The 20,097-nt window shown below is 44.0% G+C and overlaps 1 protein-coding gene across 2 annotated transcripts in view; it reads left to right on the top strand.

Moving 5' to 3' along the window:
• The window catches only part of DAD1 (defender against cell death 1), a 29,618-nt gene extending 9,721 nt beyond the window's left edge, over positions 1 to 19,897 (top strand). The window contains exons 2-4 of one of the 2 annotated variants that reach the window (XR_009454228.1): positions 6,295 to 6,469; positions 16,549 to 16,671; positions 19,655 to 19,897. Coding sequence is in view for 1 of the 2 variants with exons in the window: in XM_059707515.1 (XP_059563498.1) it covers positions 6,295 to 6,425 (131 nt within the window). In the remaining variant the exon portion in view is untranslated. The remainder of the gene's footprint in view (positions 1 to 6,294; positions 6,470 to 16,548; positions 16,672 to 19,654) is intronic. The other variant, XM_059707515.1, reaches the window with a different exon arrangement.
• Positions 19,898 to 20,097: the final 200 nt, after the last annotated feature.

Raw genomic sequence — 20,097 nt, 5'->3', positions numbered from 1 at the left:
CACATGTGGATGTGGGACCAACTGGGTCTGAGATTCCTTCCTGTGTCTCCGCCCCTCCTGCCGGTTTCCATGTGCTTTTTCTTGAATCCTTAGTTGTAGGACTTCCATTCAGCTAGATTTTAGGTGGATCTGAATACTGGTTGTTCTCTGTTTCAGTTGTAAATTTTGATTTGCTTGTGGGAGGCGATGAGTACTGCTTTTCCTACGCCACCATCTTGACTGAAAGCCTCTGCTGAATGAATAACATTTAAGGACATAGATTAAATTAGAACTTCTAAAATGGAGCAAGCTGCCTCAGGAGGTCGTAAATTTCCAACTTTGGAAGTGCTCACAGAGAAACTGAAAGATCATTTGTGGAGGAGCTTTTTGAACAAGTGTTCATTGCCTTTTGTGTACCCCAACTCAATGATATGACACTGCTATCAATAGACTCTGGAAGGTGACTATTCAACTGGGTACAGCTTATCAGATTCTGGAATGATGAGGTAATTCATGCAGCTTCCCTCCAGTGTACTCACCCCTACCACCTCTTGGGCATTTTATGCACTAAGTGGAGTGTTGGTCTTTATGACCTTCAGTCCTTTGCATCTCAGCAGGACAATGTACTTATATTATCATTGTAATAACTTGGGTTACTGTGATCATGATGATAATACATCAATTTTCATACCTACCTTCATGGGGAGCTTCTCTTTTCTTTTGTCCCCTCATATTTCCTGAAACACTACTCCTGTTCTCCACTCCAATAGCCACTATTAATAATTTGGTATTTATTCCTCCAGATTTTCCTAGAGTCCAACTAAAACAAATGAGAAAATAATTCTCTCTCTCTCTCCACCCTCCCCATTTTAAAAGCAGAAATGTGGAATGGAATACTTCTTTTTCATGTAATATGTCTTAGATATCTTTACTGTCAAGCTATAGAGATTTAAATCATTCTTTTGAATGATTGCATGAAATTTCACTGCATGTATATAGTATAATTTATTTAAATCCCTTGATGACATTTTAACTTTATCTTTTTTTTCAATGTTACTAATTTGCTGTTAGAATGTCATCCTATATAATAAAAGCCTAATATGCAAAATGACCAAATTGCGGAATGGTCAGCAGGGGGTGGGGCCAGCAAGTGGGCCAGCCAAGGTGGGTACCAGCGGGCAGAGGGAGGGGATGGTGAAAGGGAGGGTGGGCAGAGGTGGCAACTGGCAGTGGTGGAGGGGTGATTGGGGGGCAGGGCTGGCTGCTCGCCGGCGGGCGCTGTCCCTTGATCGGCCCGCCGATCACCTCCCACAAAGGGAGGCCAGACTGCGGCTTAGGCCCCTGAGGGCTCCCGGACGGCGAGAGGGTGCAGGCCCGGCTGAGGGCCTGCTCTCCCCTCCCACCAAGTGCATGAATTTTTGTGCACTGGGCCTCTAGTTGTTCTATAAAAGAAATTCCATAGTCAAAAGGTACAAACATTTTAAATATTAATGTATTGCCAGTTCTCTGAAATGCATGAACCAATCTGTACTCCATCCACAGCAGGATTTTAATTGGTTGCCCTTGCTTTAGTCACTGTCCTTTATATTTCGAAGGTACTTGAAAAGATCAGTGGTGCTTCTACAGTGTTTACATGTTTTAGCATAATGAAAATTGTTGCTGAGGTGATGGATTATGGAGAAGTAGACTGGTAGTTTTCTGACCTTTGGATTAGATCTCAGTTCATTTCCTTTTCTTAGTTAGTGATGGGATGGATGTTAGCCTGAAGTACATTTGAGTTTTCTTAAGCAGTGTAATCATTTATCACAGGCATAAAGATATTTTTGGAAAGTGTATTCCTGGAGCTCCCTTTTCATGTCAAATGGTGACTGTGGCTAATGTATCAGGTTGGAATCTTTAAGGCTGTAGAATGTGGCAGTGGAGAGTTCTTTTTTTTTTTTTTTTTTGCCCCTAACTGCTAAGATTGTAATTGCATTGATTGACTTTTTTTTTTTTCCGTGCTGCTGAGCTTTATTCAAATTTTTTTAATTAAATCTTTATTGTTCAGATTATTACATTTGTTCCTCTTTTTTCCACCCATAACTCCCCTCCTCCCAGTTCCCGCCCCACCCTCCGCCCTCACTCCCCACCCACTGTCCTCATCCATAGGTGCACGATTTTTGTCCAGTCTCTTCCCGCATCTCCCACACCCCTTTCCCCCCCAAGAATAGTCAGTCCATTCCCTTTCTATGTCCCTGATTCTATTATGATCACCAGATTATTCACTTGATTCTTAGATTCACTTCTTGATAGATGCATGTTTGTTGTTCATAATTTGTATCTTTACCTTTTTCTTCTTCCTCTTCTTAAAGGATACCTTTCAGCATCTACACTAATAAAAGAGAAAAATGGTAATTGGCGTACGACGATACCCTTTTCATTGGCTAATCAGGGCTATATGCAAATTAACTGCCAACTATGATTGGCAGTTAACTGCCAACAAGATGGCGGTTAATTTGCATATGTAGGCACAATGCAGGGAGGCGAAAGGGAAAGCAGGAAGAAGCCCCCTGCCACTGACAGTGATCGGAAACCCAGGGGGGAGCTAAGAGCTGGGGGGCAGGGCAAAGGCGGCCCTGGGGCCGCCTTTGCCCTGCTCCCCAGCCATGATCGGAGAATCAGGCGCCTTTGACGCCCTGGCCAGTGATAGCAGGAAGTAGGGGTGGAGCCAGCGATGGGAGCTGGACACGGTCGAAGCTGGCAGTCCCGGGAGCTAGGGGTCCCTTGCCTGGGCCTAAAGCTGAGCCCACAATCGCGGGGCCGCTGCAGCTGCAGGTCCCCACTGCCCGGGCCGGACGCCTCAGCCAGAGGCGTTAGGCCTGGGCAGGGGCGGAGCCTGCAACCGCGGGGAGCTGGGGGTCCCCCGCCCAGGCCTGACACCTCTGCCAGAGGCCTCAGGCCTGGTCAAGGGGCCGATCCGGTGATTGGTGATCGGAGGGTGATGAGGGTCAACTCCTCTGGCCGAGGCATCAGGCCTGGGCGGGGGGCTGAGCTGGGGATTGGGGGGATATGATGGTCCCCTTGCCCAGGCCTGAAGCCTGGGTCAGAGGTGTCAGGCTTGGGCGGGGGGTGGAGCAAGCGATCAGAGGGAGATGGGAGTCCCCTGCCCAGGCATGATTCCTGGGCCAGAGGCCTCAGGCCTGGGCGGGGGCCAGAGCCAGTGATCGGGGGGAGATGGGGGTCCCCTGTCCAAGCCTGCCACCTCTGGCGGAGGCGTCAGGCCTGGGCAAGGTGCCGATCAGGTGATCAGAGGGTGATGGGGGTCTACGCCTCTGGCTGAGGCATCAGGCCTGGGCAAGGGGCAGAGCCAGCAGTGATGGGGGGAAATGAGGGTCCCCTGCCCAGGCCTGACGCCTCTGTCAGAGGCGTCAGGCCTGGGCAAGGGGCCGATCCTGTGATTGGAGGGTGATGGGGGTCAACGCCTGAGGGCTCCCAGTATGTGAGAGGGGGCAGGCTGGGCTGAGGGACACTCCCCTGCCCCCCACACACACCCAGTGCACGAATTTCGTGCACCGGGCCCCTAGTTTCATATAATACTGGTTTCGTGGTGATGAACTCCTTTAGCTTTTCCTTATCTGTGAAGCTCTTTATCTGACCTTCCGTTCTGAATGATAGCTTTGCTGGATAAAGTAATCTTGGTTGTAGGTTCTTGGTATTCATCACTTTGAATATTTCTTGCCATTCCCTTCTGGCCTGCAAAGTTTCTGTTGAGAAATCAGCTGACAGTCGTATGGGTATTCCCTTGTAGGTAACTGGGTTTCTTTCTCTTGCTGCTTTTAAGATTCTCTCTTTGTCTTTTGCTCTTGGCATTTTAATGATGATGTGTCTTGGTGTGGTCCTCTTTGGGTTCCTTTTGTTTGGGGTTCTCTGCACTTCCTGGACCTGTAAGTCTATTTGTTTCACAAGGTGGGGGAAGTTTTCTGTGATTATTTCTTCAAATAGGTTTTCAATATCTTGCTCTCTCTCATCTTCTGGCACCCCTATAATTCTGATGTTGGTACGCTTGAAGTTGTCCCAGAGGCTCCTTACACTATCTTCGTATTTTCGGATTCTTTTTTCATTTTGCTTTTCCAGTTGGGTGTTTTTTGCTTCTTCGCATTTCAAATCTTTGCCTTGATTCTTGCGCTCCTCTGTTCTGCTGTTGGGAGTCTGTATAGTATTCGTTATTTCAGTCCGTGTATGCTTAATTTCTAGTTGGTTCTTTATCATAACATCGAGGGTTTCATTAGTTTTCTTGAGGATCTCACTACATTTGTCGGCGGCTTCTAGACAGTTCTTAAGAGACCTTAAAAGTGTGGTTCTGAACTCAATATCCTCCATTGACAGTTTTGTCCTGTTTCTTTGTCTCCGCATTTTTTATGCTTTCTTGGTGCACCCCCTAGTGGTCTTTGTGCACAGTCTTGTTCTACTTAAGCCTTGATTGATGTCGGCAATACTGGGGGTGATTTGACCTCCAGGCTAACTGGCTATGAGAGTCCCCAGTGGAGAGTTCTCTGTCAAGTTAATGTAGCTTAGGTCTTTTGCCTTTTTTGAGATTAAAGATTTTCTACAATTATGAGGTCCTCACAGATAAGCATTTTATGTTTATAATTTCTGCTATCCAATATTCACTATCTGTTGAAAATAATTTACAGTTTTATAACTTTTTGTCATTCAACCCAGCCCCATTGTTACTGCCCTCAACTACTTTCTAGGTTATAATTTAATCAGGAGATAAGAGAGTTCTAAAGATTTTTTGGTTTTATATATATGTATATCCATACATACATATATATATATATATATATTTTTTTTTTTTTCTGAGTAAGCCTTTCTTTTTAGCGTAACTCTATGAGGTTATATTTTTTCCTTTCACAAATAAGTGCATAACACTTAAGTGTACAACTTGATGGGTTTTTAAAATTTAATCTTTATTTTATTTTTTCCATCATCATTTATCCCCTCTATGCTCTCTTCCATCTTCCTCCCTCTGCAATCACCACACTGTTGTCCATGAGTTTTCGTTTTTCTTTTTGCTCAGTACCCTGCAACTCCCACCCCTACCACATCTGTCTGTCTTGATGAGTTCTATAGCTTGATGTCCAGCTATAGAACATTACCAGCACTCTAGAGACCTCTACCTTGCATCTTATTAGTCATCCCTACCATGAAAGAGAAAAAACCACTAATCCTGGCTTGTATTTTACCATAAGTTGGTTTTGCCTTATTTTAAGCTTTCCATAAATGAAATAATATGGCGTGAATTTTTTGTGTCTGTATTATATTATGTTGCTCAATATTATATTTGTAGAATTTATCCATGTTGTGAAGATTTTTGTTTTGTTTTTTGCTGAGCCCCTTCTTTCCTCCAGTTTTAGGACATACATCACTGTGTAAATTTAAAGCATATACCATGATGGTTTTATTTACATATACTGTAAAATGATTACCATAAAGATTCAATTAATATTTATCTTTTCATATAGATACAAGAAAAAGGAAAAAAGAAAGGAAAAAATTTTCTTCTTGTGATTAGAACTTGTCTCATATTTCATGTAGCAGTGTTAGCTATTATCATCATGCTGTACATTACATTCCTAGTACCTACTTATTTTATAACTGGACTAGAGGCCTGGTGCTTGAATTTGTGCACCAATGAGATCCTTCATCCTGGCCTGCAAGATCTGGCTGAAACTGGCTCTCCGACATCTCCTGAGGGGTCCTGGATTGCGAGAGGGCACAGGCCAGGCCAAGGGACGTCGCCATTGCACAATTGGGGCTGGGGAGGGATGCAGGAGGTTGGCCAGCTGGGGAGGCCAACTTGGGAGGGCTCCAGAGTGTGTCCGGCCTGTCTTGCTCAGTCCCGATCCAGTCCCAGTAGCAAGCTAACCTACCAATTGGAGCGTCTGCCCCCAGGTGGTCAGTGAACGTCCTAGTGAGTGGTTAAGTGGCCTCAGCATATCATTAGCCTATTATGCTTTGATTGGTTGAATGGACGACCAGACGACTGGACACTTAGCATATTAGGCTTTTATTATATGGACGTTTGTACCTTTTTACCAATTTTCTTCCAATTTCCCCTCCCTCTTCTTCATATATAGTGTTTATTGTATGCATATGCTATAACTTATTCATCTTACTGTTGATAGACATTTAAATTGTTTCCAGTTTGGGGTTGTCATGGTTATCATACTTGTTAGAATGGAATTGTTGGGTCATTGGGTATGTATGTGTTCATTAGCAGTCATTTGTTTTATACTTTTAGATGATAATTTTTGTGTTTTGCTTCTTGTGTAGTTTGTCTGAGAATACAGATCAACCCACAGAACAAAGCGGATTTCCAGGGCATCTCCCCGGAACGAGCCTTTGCTGATTTTCTCTTTGCCAGCACCATCCTTCACCTTGTTGTCATGAACTTCGTTGGATGAATCATTCCTATTTGCTTAATTGAGGAGTGGGAGACTAGAAGAAGGTAAGTGGTAATCATAGCCTTTGTCCCATCATGTTGATTTTCGAACTGGAAATTGGATGGGGCTGGTTTTGATCATGGCTGGCAAGGTTCCCACATTGCTGATAAGACGTTTTTGCAGAATTTTTTATCAGTCTGCAAAGTATGCATTAATTTCATCCTGAATCATCAGTGCTGCCGCTCTTGGTCATTGCCTTCTCTTCTCACTGTTTTGCAAATCATTAAGATAACAAAATGGGAGCTTGCCTGTAGCTAATACATAAATTTCTGCACCAATAACTCCATGAAAATAACTCTGAGATCTTAGAAGAGACAAAAATTGTAGATTTTGCTTTTAGATTTGCTCTGTAATTTATTTCTGATTTTAATCTTAGATGACTTTAAATGTTGGGCCATTGTCCCCATAGTACCTAGTATAGTGCTTACACCTGACTGACATCCAGTATATGCTGAATGAGATAGTAGCCATTTGTTAATATATGCGCTAATCTTATCTAATAAAAGAGAAACATGGTAATTGGCGTACGACCGCTACCCTTCCCATTGGCTAATCAGGGCGATATGCAAATTAACTGCCAGGCAGCTTGAAACTAACATGAGGCTTGCTTGCTTCAGTGACGGAGCACTCCAATGTTCCCCGCCTGCCGCTGCAGGCCTCTGAGCTGCAAGCAACTATGTAACAAACATAGAATCTAAACAAAACCCCAGAAACCTGCCGGGCTTCAGCCAGCAGGATCGCAACATTGTAAGCAAAGGCCAGAAACCTACTTTCAGCAGCGGAGGCCTAAGAGCTGGAGCCAAGCCTCAAAGCTAAAGCTGGCCCAGAATAAAAAAGAAAAAAAAGAAAAAAAGGAGCGGTTGGGAGCTTCAGTCACCCCCAGCCTGAAAACAGCCCTCAGCTCCTCACCCAGACTGGCCAGGCACCCCAGTGGGGACCCCCACCCTGAAGGGTATGTGACCAGTTGCAAACAGCCATCATCCCCTCACCCAGGCTGGCCAGGCACCCCAGTGGGGACCCCCACCCTGAAGGATGTGTGACCAGCTGCAAACAGCCATCAGCCCCTCACCCAGGCTGGCCAGGCACCCCAGTGGGGACCCCCACCCTGATCCAGGACACCCTTCAGGGCAAACCAGTCGGCACCCACCCGTGCACCAGGCCTCTACCCTATATAGTAAAAGGGTAATATGCCTCCCAGCACTGGGATCAGTGGAGCCGTGAGGCTTCCTGGCACTGGGATCAGCATGATGGGGGCAGCGCCCAAACCCTCTGATCGCCCTGCGGCTCTGTGTGTGGCAGGGGGCAGGGCCACAACCTCCCTATCCACCCTGCTCTGTTCGTGACAGGGGAAGGCTCCCCAACCCCCTGATCAGCCCTACTCTGTGCCTGATAGGGGGGAGCTCCCTAACCCCCTGATCGCCCTGCGGCTCTGTGTGGGACAGGGTGCGGTGCCCCAACCCCCTGATCGGCCCTGCTCTGTGTGTGACAGGGTGCGGTGCCCCCCCCCCCCCCGCCCCCCCCGCCATGGGCCCTGCTCTGTGTGTGACGGGGTAGAGCCATAACCTCCCCATCGGCCCTGCCCTGAGTGTGAGAGTGGTGGCGCCCCAACCCCCTGATGGGCCCTGCTCTGTGAGTGACGGGACAGTGCCCCAACCCCCTGATTGGCCCTGCTCTGTGCGTGACGGGGTGGCGCTGCAACCTCCCCATCGACCCTACCTTGAGTGTGACAGGGGACGGTGCCCCAACCCCCCAATCGGCCCTACCCTGAGTGTGATTGAGGGTGTCATCACAACCTCCCAATTGCCCTGTTCTGTGCATGACAGGGGGCATCGCCCCAACTCCCCAATCGGCCCTGCTCTGAGCCTGACCAGGGGCTGCACCTAGGGATTGGGCCTGCCTTCTGCCATCCGGGAGCAGGCCTAAGCCAGCAGGTCGTTATCTCCCGAGGGGTCCCAGACTGCGAGAGGGCACAGGCCGGGCTGAGGGGACCCCCCCTTCTCCCCGAGTGCACAAATTTTTGTGCACCGGGCCTCTAGTGTAGAAATAAAAGGAGAAATTGGATTGGTTTGGGAGAACACTTTAGAACAGCGGTCGCCACCCAGTGGTGTGTGGACCACTGGTGGTCTGTGAGGTCCAAATGGTTGGTGACCACCGCTGCTTTAGAATATAGGATGATATGCCATTTGTTTTATTTGCCATTTTTCCTTTTTTAGCAGTAGAGCTTTTTTCCCTAAACAAATTCTTATATAGGTTTTCCATATATAAAACAGCATTGTAGCTAGAGTTGTTTTCATGAACAAGTTGAAAAGCCCTCTTTGCTTGGACTCTCCTTTATGTGTGGTATGCCCTCCTCCCCACCCCTCCTTCCAAGCAGAATCCGAACGCTCTAAGAAATAATGTGTGCTTCCAAACTCTATGTAGGAACACTTATTTTATATGTATGGAAACAGAGGTCCAGAATAATTCAGTGGCCTTCCCTGGCCACATAGCTAAGTGACTGCCGAATAGTGCCTTAGACCAGTGATGCTGTTGGTCTTGTGTTCTTCCAGTGTCCTATGTAGCTACTGATGAATGAATGTACTATTTTCTTTGCCTTTTTAAAAAAAATATTTTTATTGATTTCATAGAGGAAGGGAGAGGGAGAGAGAGATAGAAACATCAATGATGAGAGAGAATCATTGATTGGCTGCCTCCTGCACACCCCCTACTGGGGATCAAGCCCGCAACCTGGGCATGTGCCCTTGACCAGAATCGAACCCAGGACCCTTCAGTCTGCAGGCCTACGTTCTATTCACTGAGCCAAACTGGCTAGGACTTCTTTGCCTTTTCACTACAAAATTTAGTGTTGTATTGTTTACTGGGTGGTACAGAAAAGAGAATCTTAGGAAATGTTATCCTATTTGGGGCAAGACTATTCCAGGACCAACTTCTTTCTGGCACTACTTGGAAAATTGTCATTTTTGTACTGATCAGAAATCTGACATGAGTTAGAGCAACCATGTACTAAGTGAATGCAGTAATGGGGCAATGACTATTCAATTTCTGGTATGAATTAATTAGTTACTTATATTACATAGATCCTTTTTTATTATTGATGAAAAACAGTTCTGTTAGTTAAGTAAGATTTCATTTGCTTTTCAAAGATTCTTTATTGATTTTTTAGAGAGAGAAGGGAGAGGGAGAGAGAAACATCAATGTGGTAGTGAAACATCGATTGGCTACCTCTGCACACCCCTGCGGGGGATCAGGCCTGCAACCTGAGCATGTGCCCTGACCTGGAATTGAACTAGCAACTTTTCAGTGCATGGAACGACACGTTCCATGAGCCACACCGGCCAGGGCTAAGGTTTCATTTTTGATAAGGTACAGAGGTTGCTTATTTCAGTGAAAAAGTTTGGAGCCACTTCTTTCTACTATTCTAATACAATTTAACTCTTTGGAGAACTGATCAGGCCTTCAGTTGTCCTTTCCCCTTCCCCCTTTTCTGTCTATGTGCTAGTCAATGCCTTATTACTGGAAACACAAAAGAAAAGTTAACATATGACTGCTACCTTATAGCAGTTAAATACAGCATAGTTCAGGCCACACTACAGATGTGGACAATGTACCGTGGGAGTCTAGAGAAGGGAGCCACTGTGCAGAGGCAGCAGACAAGGTGTCTGACCAATGATAACTCTGAGTACAGCTAGAAAGCTGACCCACCAACATTGACCTTATGCCTGCAAATATCACGAGTAACTAACTCTTGGGCTTCCTGATAGAAACTTTGCTGGAAAGGTCATAAGTCTTCTGATTGCCTTACTCTGAATTTCTCAAGTTATTTTTTTCTAAATGAGTCATGTGTATGCTTAAGAAAGGGACAGCACAAACATTTCAAGGTTTTCTCTGGGCTCAAGGAGATACCAAATCATAGAGAATAATATCCTAGGGCTGTCATCATTGGAGGAGGACCCTGCTGCAGAGAGCTTAGTATTTCAAAATTATGACAAAAACAGACGAAAAAAAGCAGGCTCAGCAGAAACTGTTTACTGCAAACTATTATAGCAACCTAGAGCCACCTGTTCAGTTGGGAATTATGGTCCCAAGGTGCAGCAAAATCTTCCCATCCCAGATTGCAGTGTTAAATCATCTCATAGAGAGTATGTTCTCCCTGGGGGACTGCCCAGGGGTTTTCCTAGAGATCCTTTATTTGACATATACTTTACTGTACTGTCAATTTGTAACATACATCATTTGCCCTTTTTATGTGCTTCTAACTCAGTTGTGTGTGCAATGTGACAACACTTTGAAAACAGTTTTCCAAGTGAGTTTTCAATATTTATACCAACTCATAAGGTAGAACAAAATAGATTGAACATTATTGATACTTGCCATGTACTTTGAGAGTTGGGTATAAAAAGAATGAACATTTGTAGGGTACTGCTTCTGCATGAATTTGGAGGCGCTATTTATTTATTTATTTATTCCTCACCCAAGGGTATTTTTTCCATTGATCTTTAGTGAGTGTGGAAAGGAGGGAGAAAGGGAAGAGAGAGACAGAGAAAGAGACAGAAAGAAAGAGCGAAACATAGATGTGAGAGAGACACATTGACTGGTTGCCTTCTACATGCTCCCTGCAACCAAGGTACGTGCCCTTGACTGGGAATTGAACCCATGACCTTTCGGTCTGTGGGCCAACACTCTTACCACTGAGCCAAACCAGCCAGGGTTTGGGAATAACATTCAAAACAAGCAGCTACTCTGAAACAGGCAAATCAAACGGATATGGTACTGAGTTAAAAAACATAGATTTATCTCAAGAGAAGTAAGGAAGTTAACATTAACAGGTAGTGAGAGCTCACTGTAGGCCAAGCGTTAAGTGCTTCTCATTCTGTCTTATTTTCAAAATTACCTCATGAAGATAGGCTTGCTAATTCCATTTATAGATGAGAAACAGGTTCGGAAAGGCTTGCTGGGAATCTTGTAACTATGAAGTCTGATAATCCAGTCTGACTTCAAAAAAATTTTGTATTCCATTTTTGCTTAAGGTTGTTTACTATAAGGTATTTGACTATTGAGGAGTTAAAGAAGTGTGTTTAAAAAGTTACCAGTTATTTTCTCACTATCCTCCCCCTCAAGCTTTTCTTTCTTTGTTTTTATTATGACAATTTAAAAAATACCAAAAAGTACTGAGAACAAAACAGACACCCAGGTGGCTTCCACCTGGATATAGTGGATTTTGAACAGGCTATAAACATTGTGGATTCAGCTGAAGTTCCCTTTGAATTCCTCTCTAGTACCAATCATTTCCTTCCCTCTGCTGTAAGACTAGAAGTTTTTGGCAGTTTTTTTCAGCCAGAACTCATGCCTAGACCTATCAAACACAACCTTTTCCAAACTTTAGTCTTTTTTTTTTTTTTTAAATGTTTTTATTGATTTCAGAGAGGAAGGGAGAGGGAGAGAGACACATCAATGATGAGAGAGAATCATTGATTGGCTACCTCCTGCATGCCCCACACAGGGGTTGGAGCCCGCAATGGAGCATGTGCCCTTGACCAGAATCGAACCGGGGACCCTTCAGTTCTCAGGCCGAAGCTCTATCCACTGAGCCAAATCGGCAAGGACCAAACTTTAGACTTTATCTCCCGAAAGCATGTCCAAAGATGGTATTTTGAGAAATGCTGTGGTAAAAGCTACTCAGTTGGCAGCACTGCCTAAAGATGGCTATTCCAGTGGTCAAGAATAGATTCAGTATTTTTTAGATTATCATAAAAATGTAAATGCAAAGTGAAAAATGCTCCCAGTAAGCTTCTGAGTTGGGAGAATTCATGCACATTTAAAATGATGGTCAGTGATGTTCAGGTACTTAATGGCAGTAAATCTTTTTTGAATGAATGCATAATACAGAATATTTAAAAATTTATATACTTTCTATAATTATTTTGTTTTGTTTGTTCATATCTCTTTGTGCAATTCTTTTTTTTTTTTTTTCTGAATTAAAGAGTCACATTTTGTTGTGCCCAGATTTCAAGATTCCCAAGGGCCCACCAGGGAGCCAGCGAGTCCGATGCAAAAGCAAAGAGTCCTTCATTTCAAGCTAGCTTGAGCTCCCTGTCCACCACACTCACCGACACAACAGCAAGCCAAGTGGCCGAGAGAGAAAACTCTGTGTGGAGAGAGGTTTTATAGGGGGTTGGGGTAAGGGGAGGAGAAAGGACTGTGGGCCCTGCCGATTGGCCAGGCGCAAGTCGGTGTCTTGTTACACAGGATGTGGTCATATCTATGGCGACTTCCCTTGATTGTCATTGGTTAGTTTAAAGAAGTCCTGGGTGTGGCTAGCAGAGGCTTGGCTTCCGGGAAGAAGCCTTGCTGAGCACATGGCCAAGGTAAGACGGAGGGCGTAGCCCTTGCCCCGGGGCAAGATGGAGGGCGTAGCCCTTACCCCGGGGCAAGGTGGAGGGCGTAGTCCTTACCCCAGGGCAAGGTGGAGGGCATAGTCCTCACCCCGGGGCAAGGTGGAGGGCATAGTCCTTACCTTGGGGCAAGGTGGAGGGCATAGTCCTTACCCCGGGGCAAGGTGGAGGGCGTAGTCCTTACCCCGGGGCAAGGTGGAGGGCGTAGTCCTTACCCCAGGGCAAGGTGGAGGGCGTAGTCCTTACCCCAGGGCAAGGTGGAGGGCATAGTCCTTACCTCAGGGCAAGGTGGAGGGCATAGTCCTTACCCCAGGGCAAGGTGGAGGGCATAGTCCTTACCTCAGGGCAAGGTGGAGGGCATAGTCCTTACCCCGGGGCAAGGTGGAGGGCATAGTCCTTACCTCAGGGCAAGGTGGAGGGCATAGTCCTTACCCCGGGGCAAGGTGGAGGGCATAGTCCTTACCTCAGGGCAAGGTGGAGGGCATAGTCCTTACCCCGGGGCAAGATGGAGGGCGTAGCCCTTACCCCAGGGCAAGGTGGAGGGCATAGTCCTTACCCCAGGGCAAGGTGGAGGGCATAGTCCTCACCCTTTCACATTTATTGCAAATCCGGGACAATGAGGGGGCATCTTGCTCTCCCAAATCTCATAGTGATAAGATGGTTTATATAGGCAAAGATCACAAAGGTATTGATTACATCCCAGGGTTTGGAATGAGGAACCTGATTTGCAAAAAAGCAGTTTATAGAAGCAAAGCAGCATGTTATCTAAATTATAGTTTTGGGTCTCTGGATCACTGAGTTGACAGAAACACATTATCTAGAGCCCTCGGGTCTGGAATGAGGAACCTGGTTTGCAAAAAAGCAGTTTACAGAAGCAGAAGCAGTTTCATGTTATCTAAATCACAGTTTTGGGTCTCCAGACACTGAGTCAACAGGGACATGTTAACTGGAGCCCTCTGACCTTGGGATAACTGTATTCAATAGGGTATTCAATCGAATGGGGCAATTTATATAATTCAGAAAATCAAAATAACTTTTCTATTGTTAAAGCAAATAAGTACAGAAGCCAAACAGCAGGGTTAAAGTTAAACTATAGTTTCTACCTGAGATGATTGCTACCATACTTCATTCCCCACTCATTTTATGTACATGAGTCAAATCATGGACTCATCCTTATTAGTTAGGGGATTGTACTGCCCCCTAACTACAAGTAGTTTGACCGAATTAATTTTTCTAAACTGCCTGCTTGGCACATTCAGTTTTCTATTTACTCACCCCACTTCTTTTAAGGGCATTAAAAAAAAAATTGCAGAGTGAATCTCAGGGCCCCAAAGGGAAATGAAGAAAAGAGGGACATAGCTACCATTAGGTCATAGTTTGGGAGGAAAGTTCCTGGACTTGGGCCCTGGATCAGAGGATAAAGTGAAATGGGCTCAGAGGGTCATACCTGAGCTCGGAAGTGTGCTCAGCCTGGTGGAGACTGGCTAATGTTTGTGATAAAACCTTGTTAGTGTTGCTTTGTTTTTATAATGGAGGCCATTCTATCACAGGTCTCTCAAAATTCATAGTGTTTAATCCTGGATGGAGCAAGGGTGCTATAAGAACTGGGCAGAACATAATTCTGACAAGGAGTACTATTTACAAATATGCAATTACTGTTGGCTTTTCAAATTCATCAATGAAGTATACTAATCTAGAGAATTATTTCAGGACAGGAATGTAAATATTCTTTAGGTTCTACTGCCACCTAGTGGATTATATATTTCACCTGCTGAGAGCGTGTACTGCAAAGCATAAGAGAAGTTGAGTTTGGGGGAAGAAGCTCCTGATATCTTTGTGGTAAAACATATTTTCCAGTCACAGGAGGGCAGCAGAGGTCCAGACGGGCCTAGACGCTGGGTGGGGGTTGCTTTACGTTCTGTCCAGAAGTGGGCAGTGTCGAGTTAGGCATAAAGGCCATGAGCCATTAAGTGGCCCAAGGCTTTTGTCACACAGGGAAGATCCTGTGCAGGGTTTATTTCCTTTTCTTGTCAGTTCAAGAGCTCCCTTTTGGTTTGTTCTTGACCTGTTTTTGCTCTCAACATGACCTCTCACTGGCAATAATCTTTCATTTTTGTTGGGAGGAGCTGATTTTTAAGAATATTTTTATTGATTTCAGAGAATAAGGGAGAGGGAGAGAGAGATAGAAACATCAATGATGAGAGTCATTGATTGGCTGCCTTCTGCATGCCCCCTACTGGGGATCAAGCCCACAACCCAAGTATGTGCCCTTGACTGGAATTGAACCCAGGACTCTTCAGTCCACAGGCTGACGCTCTATCCACTAAGCCAAACCAGCTAGGGCAGGGAGGGGCTGTGTTTTAAATTTCATTTATTCTTTGATACTTAATTTTATAGTGAATTAGGTTCAGCCACCAAAAAGGAACTATTCTAAATTTGTAGAGCATATTTTGAGCTAAACACAGCATAATCTCTTTCAGCTCCTTTTTGTCCTCAGAGGGCGAGATTAATCCTTTACCTATTATTCTTAAAACCTTGAATCTGCTAGTTGTATTTAGTATAAAACACTAATTGCTGCCGAACTGGTTTGGCTCAGTGGATAGAGCGTCGGCCTGCGGACTGAAGGGTCCCAGGTTCGATTCCGGTCAAGGGCATGTACCTTGGTTGTGGGCACATCCCCAGTAGGGGGTGTGCAGGAGGCAGCTGATCGATCTCTCTCATCGATGTTTCTAACTATCCCTCTCCCTTCTTCTCTGTAAAAAAACAATAAAATATATTTAAAAAACCCACTAATTACTGACTCTCTAATTGGTGATTGAGCTCTCTTTTGTATTTGGTCCATTTAAAGTTGAGAGGGAGGGAGGGAGAGAGGGAGAGAGAGAGAGGGAGGGAGGGAGAGAGAGAGAGAGGGAGAGAAAGAGAGAGAAAATGGAGATTTGTGAAGTTCATTGTTGCCCTAACTCCCTGCCTTATTTGCTTTGTTTTTTGTAGCTTGATGATTCCTACTCCTAGTCATCTTCTGTCCCAGGTTGCATAGAAGCCTCTTCTGGGGCTCTGGAGTCCACTGTTCATGCCTTGAGTGCTGTACTTATGACACTGCTATGAAACTTTTGATTCACTGCCCTGTCTCCTACTGAGGGTTGGGGACCTCAGGGGTTAGCACAGGCTAACAGTAACAATGTATGTTTGTTGAATGAGTGTATGATGACTAAGTCATCTTTAACGGCAATAAAATGCTATATAAAATAGCTGTATCACCAGTCATGCAGATGCTAAGACATGTGGAAAGTTCTGTGGGAGAAAGAAGCCAAGGCAAAAATAAACATATGACTAGAAGGGGGAAGGCTTGCATTGTGGAATGACAAGTAAACTGGTCCTTCACTCCCAGTATCCCTGTCTGCACAGTGAGGTGATTGGACTGGATGTTCATCATTTTCTTGCAGCTGTTCAAGCCTTTGATTACTAGAATTCATGGGTTCCCATTGTGTTCAAGGAGGATTGGCTATCTGTATGGATCCTCAATTGGGCTTTGCTTTTTTTTCCTTCCCCTTCAGTTGTTGGCTTTTATCCATATTATCAGATTCCCATCATCTATTACAGGAAAGTTAAAGTGTGACTGTCTGTATCAAAATGCATGATGTTTATATAAGGCCTTTTATAAAATTAAAAAATATTTATAAAATGTATTACAGTTATCACCAGGCTTGCAGGACTCACATCCGTCCCTCATACACTTTTACACACCTGATCCATGTGACCCTCACAGCCCATTCTCTGATGGAGGGAGACAAATAGTCTTCCTGTTTACACATGAGGTAATTACACCGCTGTGAGAGGTAAGCTGACTTGTCTAGGCCCTGGAGCTAATAAGTGACTGAGTGGGAACTTAACAGACATTGTGACTCAAAAATTTTACTTCCCTTCTCTATTATGTTCGAAGACTTTTGGATGATAAATATATATATGTCTTGTTAGAAGGTTTTTGTTAAAAATATTAAACTTGCTTTTTTTTAAATGGAAAGAAATAGAGAGGTTGATAAGGAAGGATGAAGTCAGGCTATCTAAAATGTTTCTGCAAAGTTGGCCACATTTAATAAGATCCAGAGGAAATGCAGGAGAACTGACTTTATCCTGAGAGGGTGACCCTGGACTCTCCGCCGTGTGGAAATGTTCTGAGGCTGCGCCACCTGGTGTGGTGGCCACCAGCCGCATGTGGTTATTGAATGTTTGAAATGAAGCCAAGGAGCTGAGGAATCGAATTTTGAATCCTATTTAATTTTAACTAAGTTTAAACAGTCCCCTCTGGTGAGTGGCCATGGTGTGGACAGAGTCGCTCTGGACAGATTTGTCCAGCTCCCAGGTTGCAGTTTCCTTATCTATAAAATGAGAGGATTAGATTGGCTGGTCTCTAATGCTCCTTTCAGTTTTAGAAATATACAGTCTGTGCCTTTTGAAATTGTAGTGATTGAAATTGAGCTTTGAACCTAGAATTTCTGCAGAATGGTCTTTGATTCACATTTTATCTATTTTCAGTTTTAATTGGGTGACCAGGATCCGGGATGAGATTGGACTTGAAGGAAAAATCAGTATTTGAGCATATCTGCTCAGAGCTAGTGTCTGAATAGAGATGGTGCTGGAGAGGAATACAGATTCCAAATAGAAATGACCCTGTCTGGCATTATCTTTTGTATCTATACGGAGAGTCATTATTTTCAACAGTTCTTTGCGTTGTGCCTTGCTTTCGTTTAAGATGATTAGAATGGACTGATCAAGTGGTGCTGTCTTTTCTGCGTGAGTGAAATAGACTGAAGAAGTCATGCTAACTTTTCTCAGTAGGTGTCTTTCATTTTACGTTCTTGATATCAGAGGAGGAAATTTTATTAGTTTCCTGAAACCTTTATTTCTGGGTTAGCAGTGGAAACCATTATTCTGAGCTGTTGAGTAGTCCAGTTTTACTGAGCTAACATTTCAAAGAAGCCTGGAACTTCGGCTTTTAGAATACTGTCTGGTAAATATATTTTTGCCTTAAAAGAAGAGAACATATCTTTGTAAATAGAATTTTCTGAAAACTATTATCAAAGAGACTTACTGTTATGAGTCATTTTTGCCTTCTGGATAGACCAGCTCCAGTGTTTCAGATTTAAATATTTTAATATCAGAGCATCTCAAAACAACTTTTATACTAAACTAGGATTTCTTTTATAATTGTAAAAGTGTCAAAGCTCTTTCCTGAAATAACCTTATGTTGTAGTTCTCTCTCACGTCAGCCATTAGAACTGGTATCATATTAATTCATAGCTTGTTGCTTTTAAGAAACTTGATGGAGTGAAAAGGTGAGTTTTAATAGGTCTCTTTGTTCTTGTTTGGCATTGTGGATACTTTTTGTTGTTTCTTTACACGTATCACAATTCCAGTGATGTAGGAATGTTCTGCACTTATGTAGCATTTCTCTAAATGCCATTGTTAGTGAAATAAAAGCACTCTGGCTAGAAGTCTAAGATCTTTTTTTTAAACCTATGAAGCTGAAATCTTCAGATCAGAACCAACACACAAAATAAGGTGGTGCCTTTTTACCTACTGGGATAGCCCAGCACTTCTGCAGTGTTTCCCAATCTTTTTCAAAGTCATGACACACATATAAGGTTACAGTATTTTGTCTGGTGGCCTGGCTCAGTGATTGAGCATTGACCTATGAAACAGGAGGTCACGGTTCGATTTCCGGTCAGGTCACATTCACTGGGTTGCAGGCTTGTCCCCCCAGTGTTGGGCGTGCAGAAGGCAGCTGATCAGTGATATTCTCTCTCATCGTTGATGTTTCTATCTCTCCCTCCCTCTCTCTTCCTCTCTGAAATCAATAAAAATATATTTAAAAAAGATACTACAGTATTTTTATGACTCACTGCAAGAAAGTTGGCTGCTTATGGCTAGAGATTTTGAAGCCCGTAGGGCAAAGGGGTTACTTTCTTTAAAAAACTTTTAAAAAAATTGATTTCAGAGAGGAAGGGAGAGGGAGAGATGAAAACATCAATGATTTGAGAGAATCATTGATCGGCTGCCTCCTGCACGGTTCCTGGGGATCGAACCTACAACCCAGGCATGTGCCCCAACCAGGAATCAAACCGTGACCACCAGTTCATAGGTCAACGCTCAACCACTGAGCCACACCGGATGGGCCAAAGGGGTTACTTTCTGACTACCCTGGAGGCACTAGAAGGAAGCCGTTGGGCTCCACCTCACAGCTACCAGATCTCAGTCTCATCTGATTCTAGCAGCAATGTGGATGCTTCTCGGAGTTATTCTCCACATTCTATCTCTAAGTAAACTTATCTGTAAATGAAAAAAAATATTTTTTCTGGATTTCCTTTGTTAAATCTGAGATTGAGAATTTTTCTCAACTTTCTCTCTTAAATACTTTCTTCCTTCATTCTCCCCCAAACTGGAAGTTAGTGCTTTATAAGCTCTCTAGATCCAGAGAAGCTCTTTAGGTTAAATTGCTACCTTCTCACCTCTTAGGAGTTGGACCTGAGAGGTTAGAGGGACTTAACGTAGAGGTGTGCAGCTAATTAATCATAGAGCTGGAGTCAGAACCCATGTCTACCAGTTCCTAGTCAGCTTTGCCTTGGTGTGCTGGGAATTCAGATTTGAACATTACTTTTTAAGGATTCTTTTATAAAATGTTTGGTGAAAAATATTTGGTTCTAGCTTGGCTTAAATATTGCCCAGGATTTGGGGCCTGGTCATAAGACATTTTAAAAAACCTTGGGTGTCTCCTCTTACCTTTCCACTTCTTTCTTTTAGGTTCACTTTTTTATTTCCCCTGGAGAAGAGCTCTTGAGATGGCAGCTTGTTGGACACATGGATGTTCTTCAGAGTTATACTGCCTACTGGCTCAGATTTGGTATGCTGGTGGAGAGCCAGAGAAGTTCCCTTGCTTCTGTGTCAAAACAACTTTGTCCTGAGCATTTATTTACATGACCTCTTCTCCCTTCCATTGTGTAACCTTTTTGCCTTCCAAATTAAACTCCATGCCACTCCTTTCTATGCCTTGGCTCTGTTTTTTGTTTTTATTATTTATTGGTATCAGAATCCTTTCTTTTCTACAGTCTTCTGTGCAAAATTGATAACTTGCAACTGCAAATCTTCCTCCATGTTTTCATTAAGTGTATTTGAAGTTAATGACAAAAAGCAGTGCTGACAACCCTGTGAAAAGACATTCCTTTGTCTTTTTCCTGGAGCTGGTA

Source organism: Myotis daubentonii, chromosome 1, assembly GCF_963259705.1.
Source record: "Myotis daubentonii chromosome 1, mMyoDau2.1, whole genome shotgun sequence".
Classification (NCBI taxonomy): domain Eukaryota; kingdom Metazoa; phylum Chordata; class Mammalia; order Chiroptera; family Vespertilionidae; genus Myotis; species Myotis daubentonii.
Note: the sequence above shows the minus strand (reverse complement) of the source record. Positions and strands in the feature narration are given on the sequence as shown.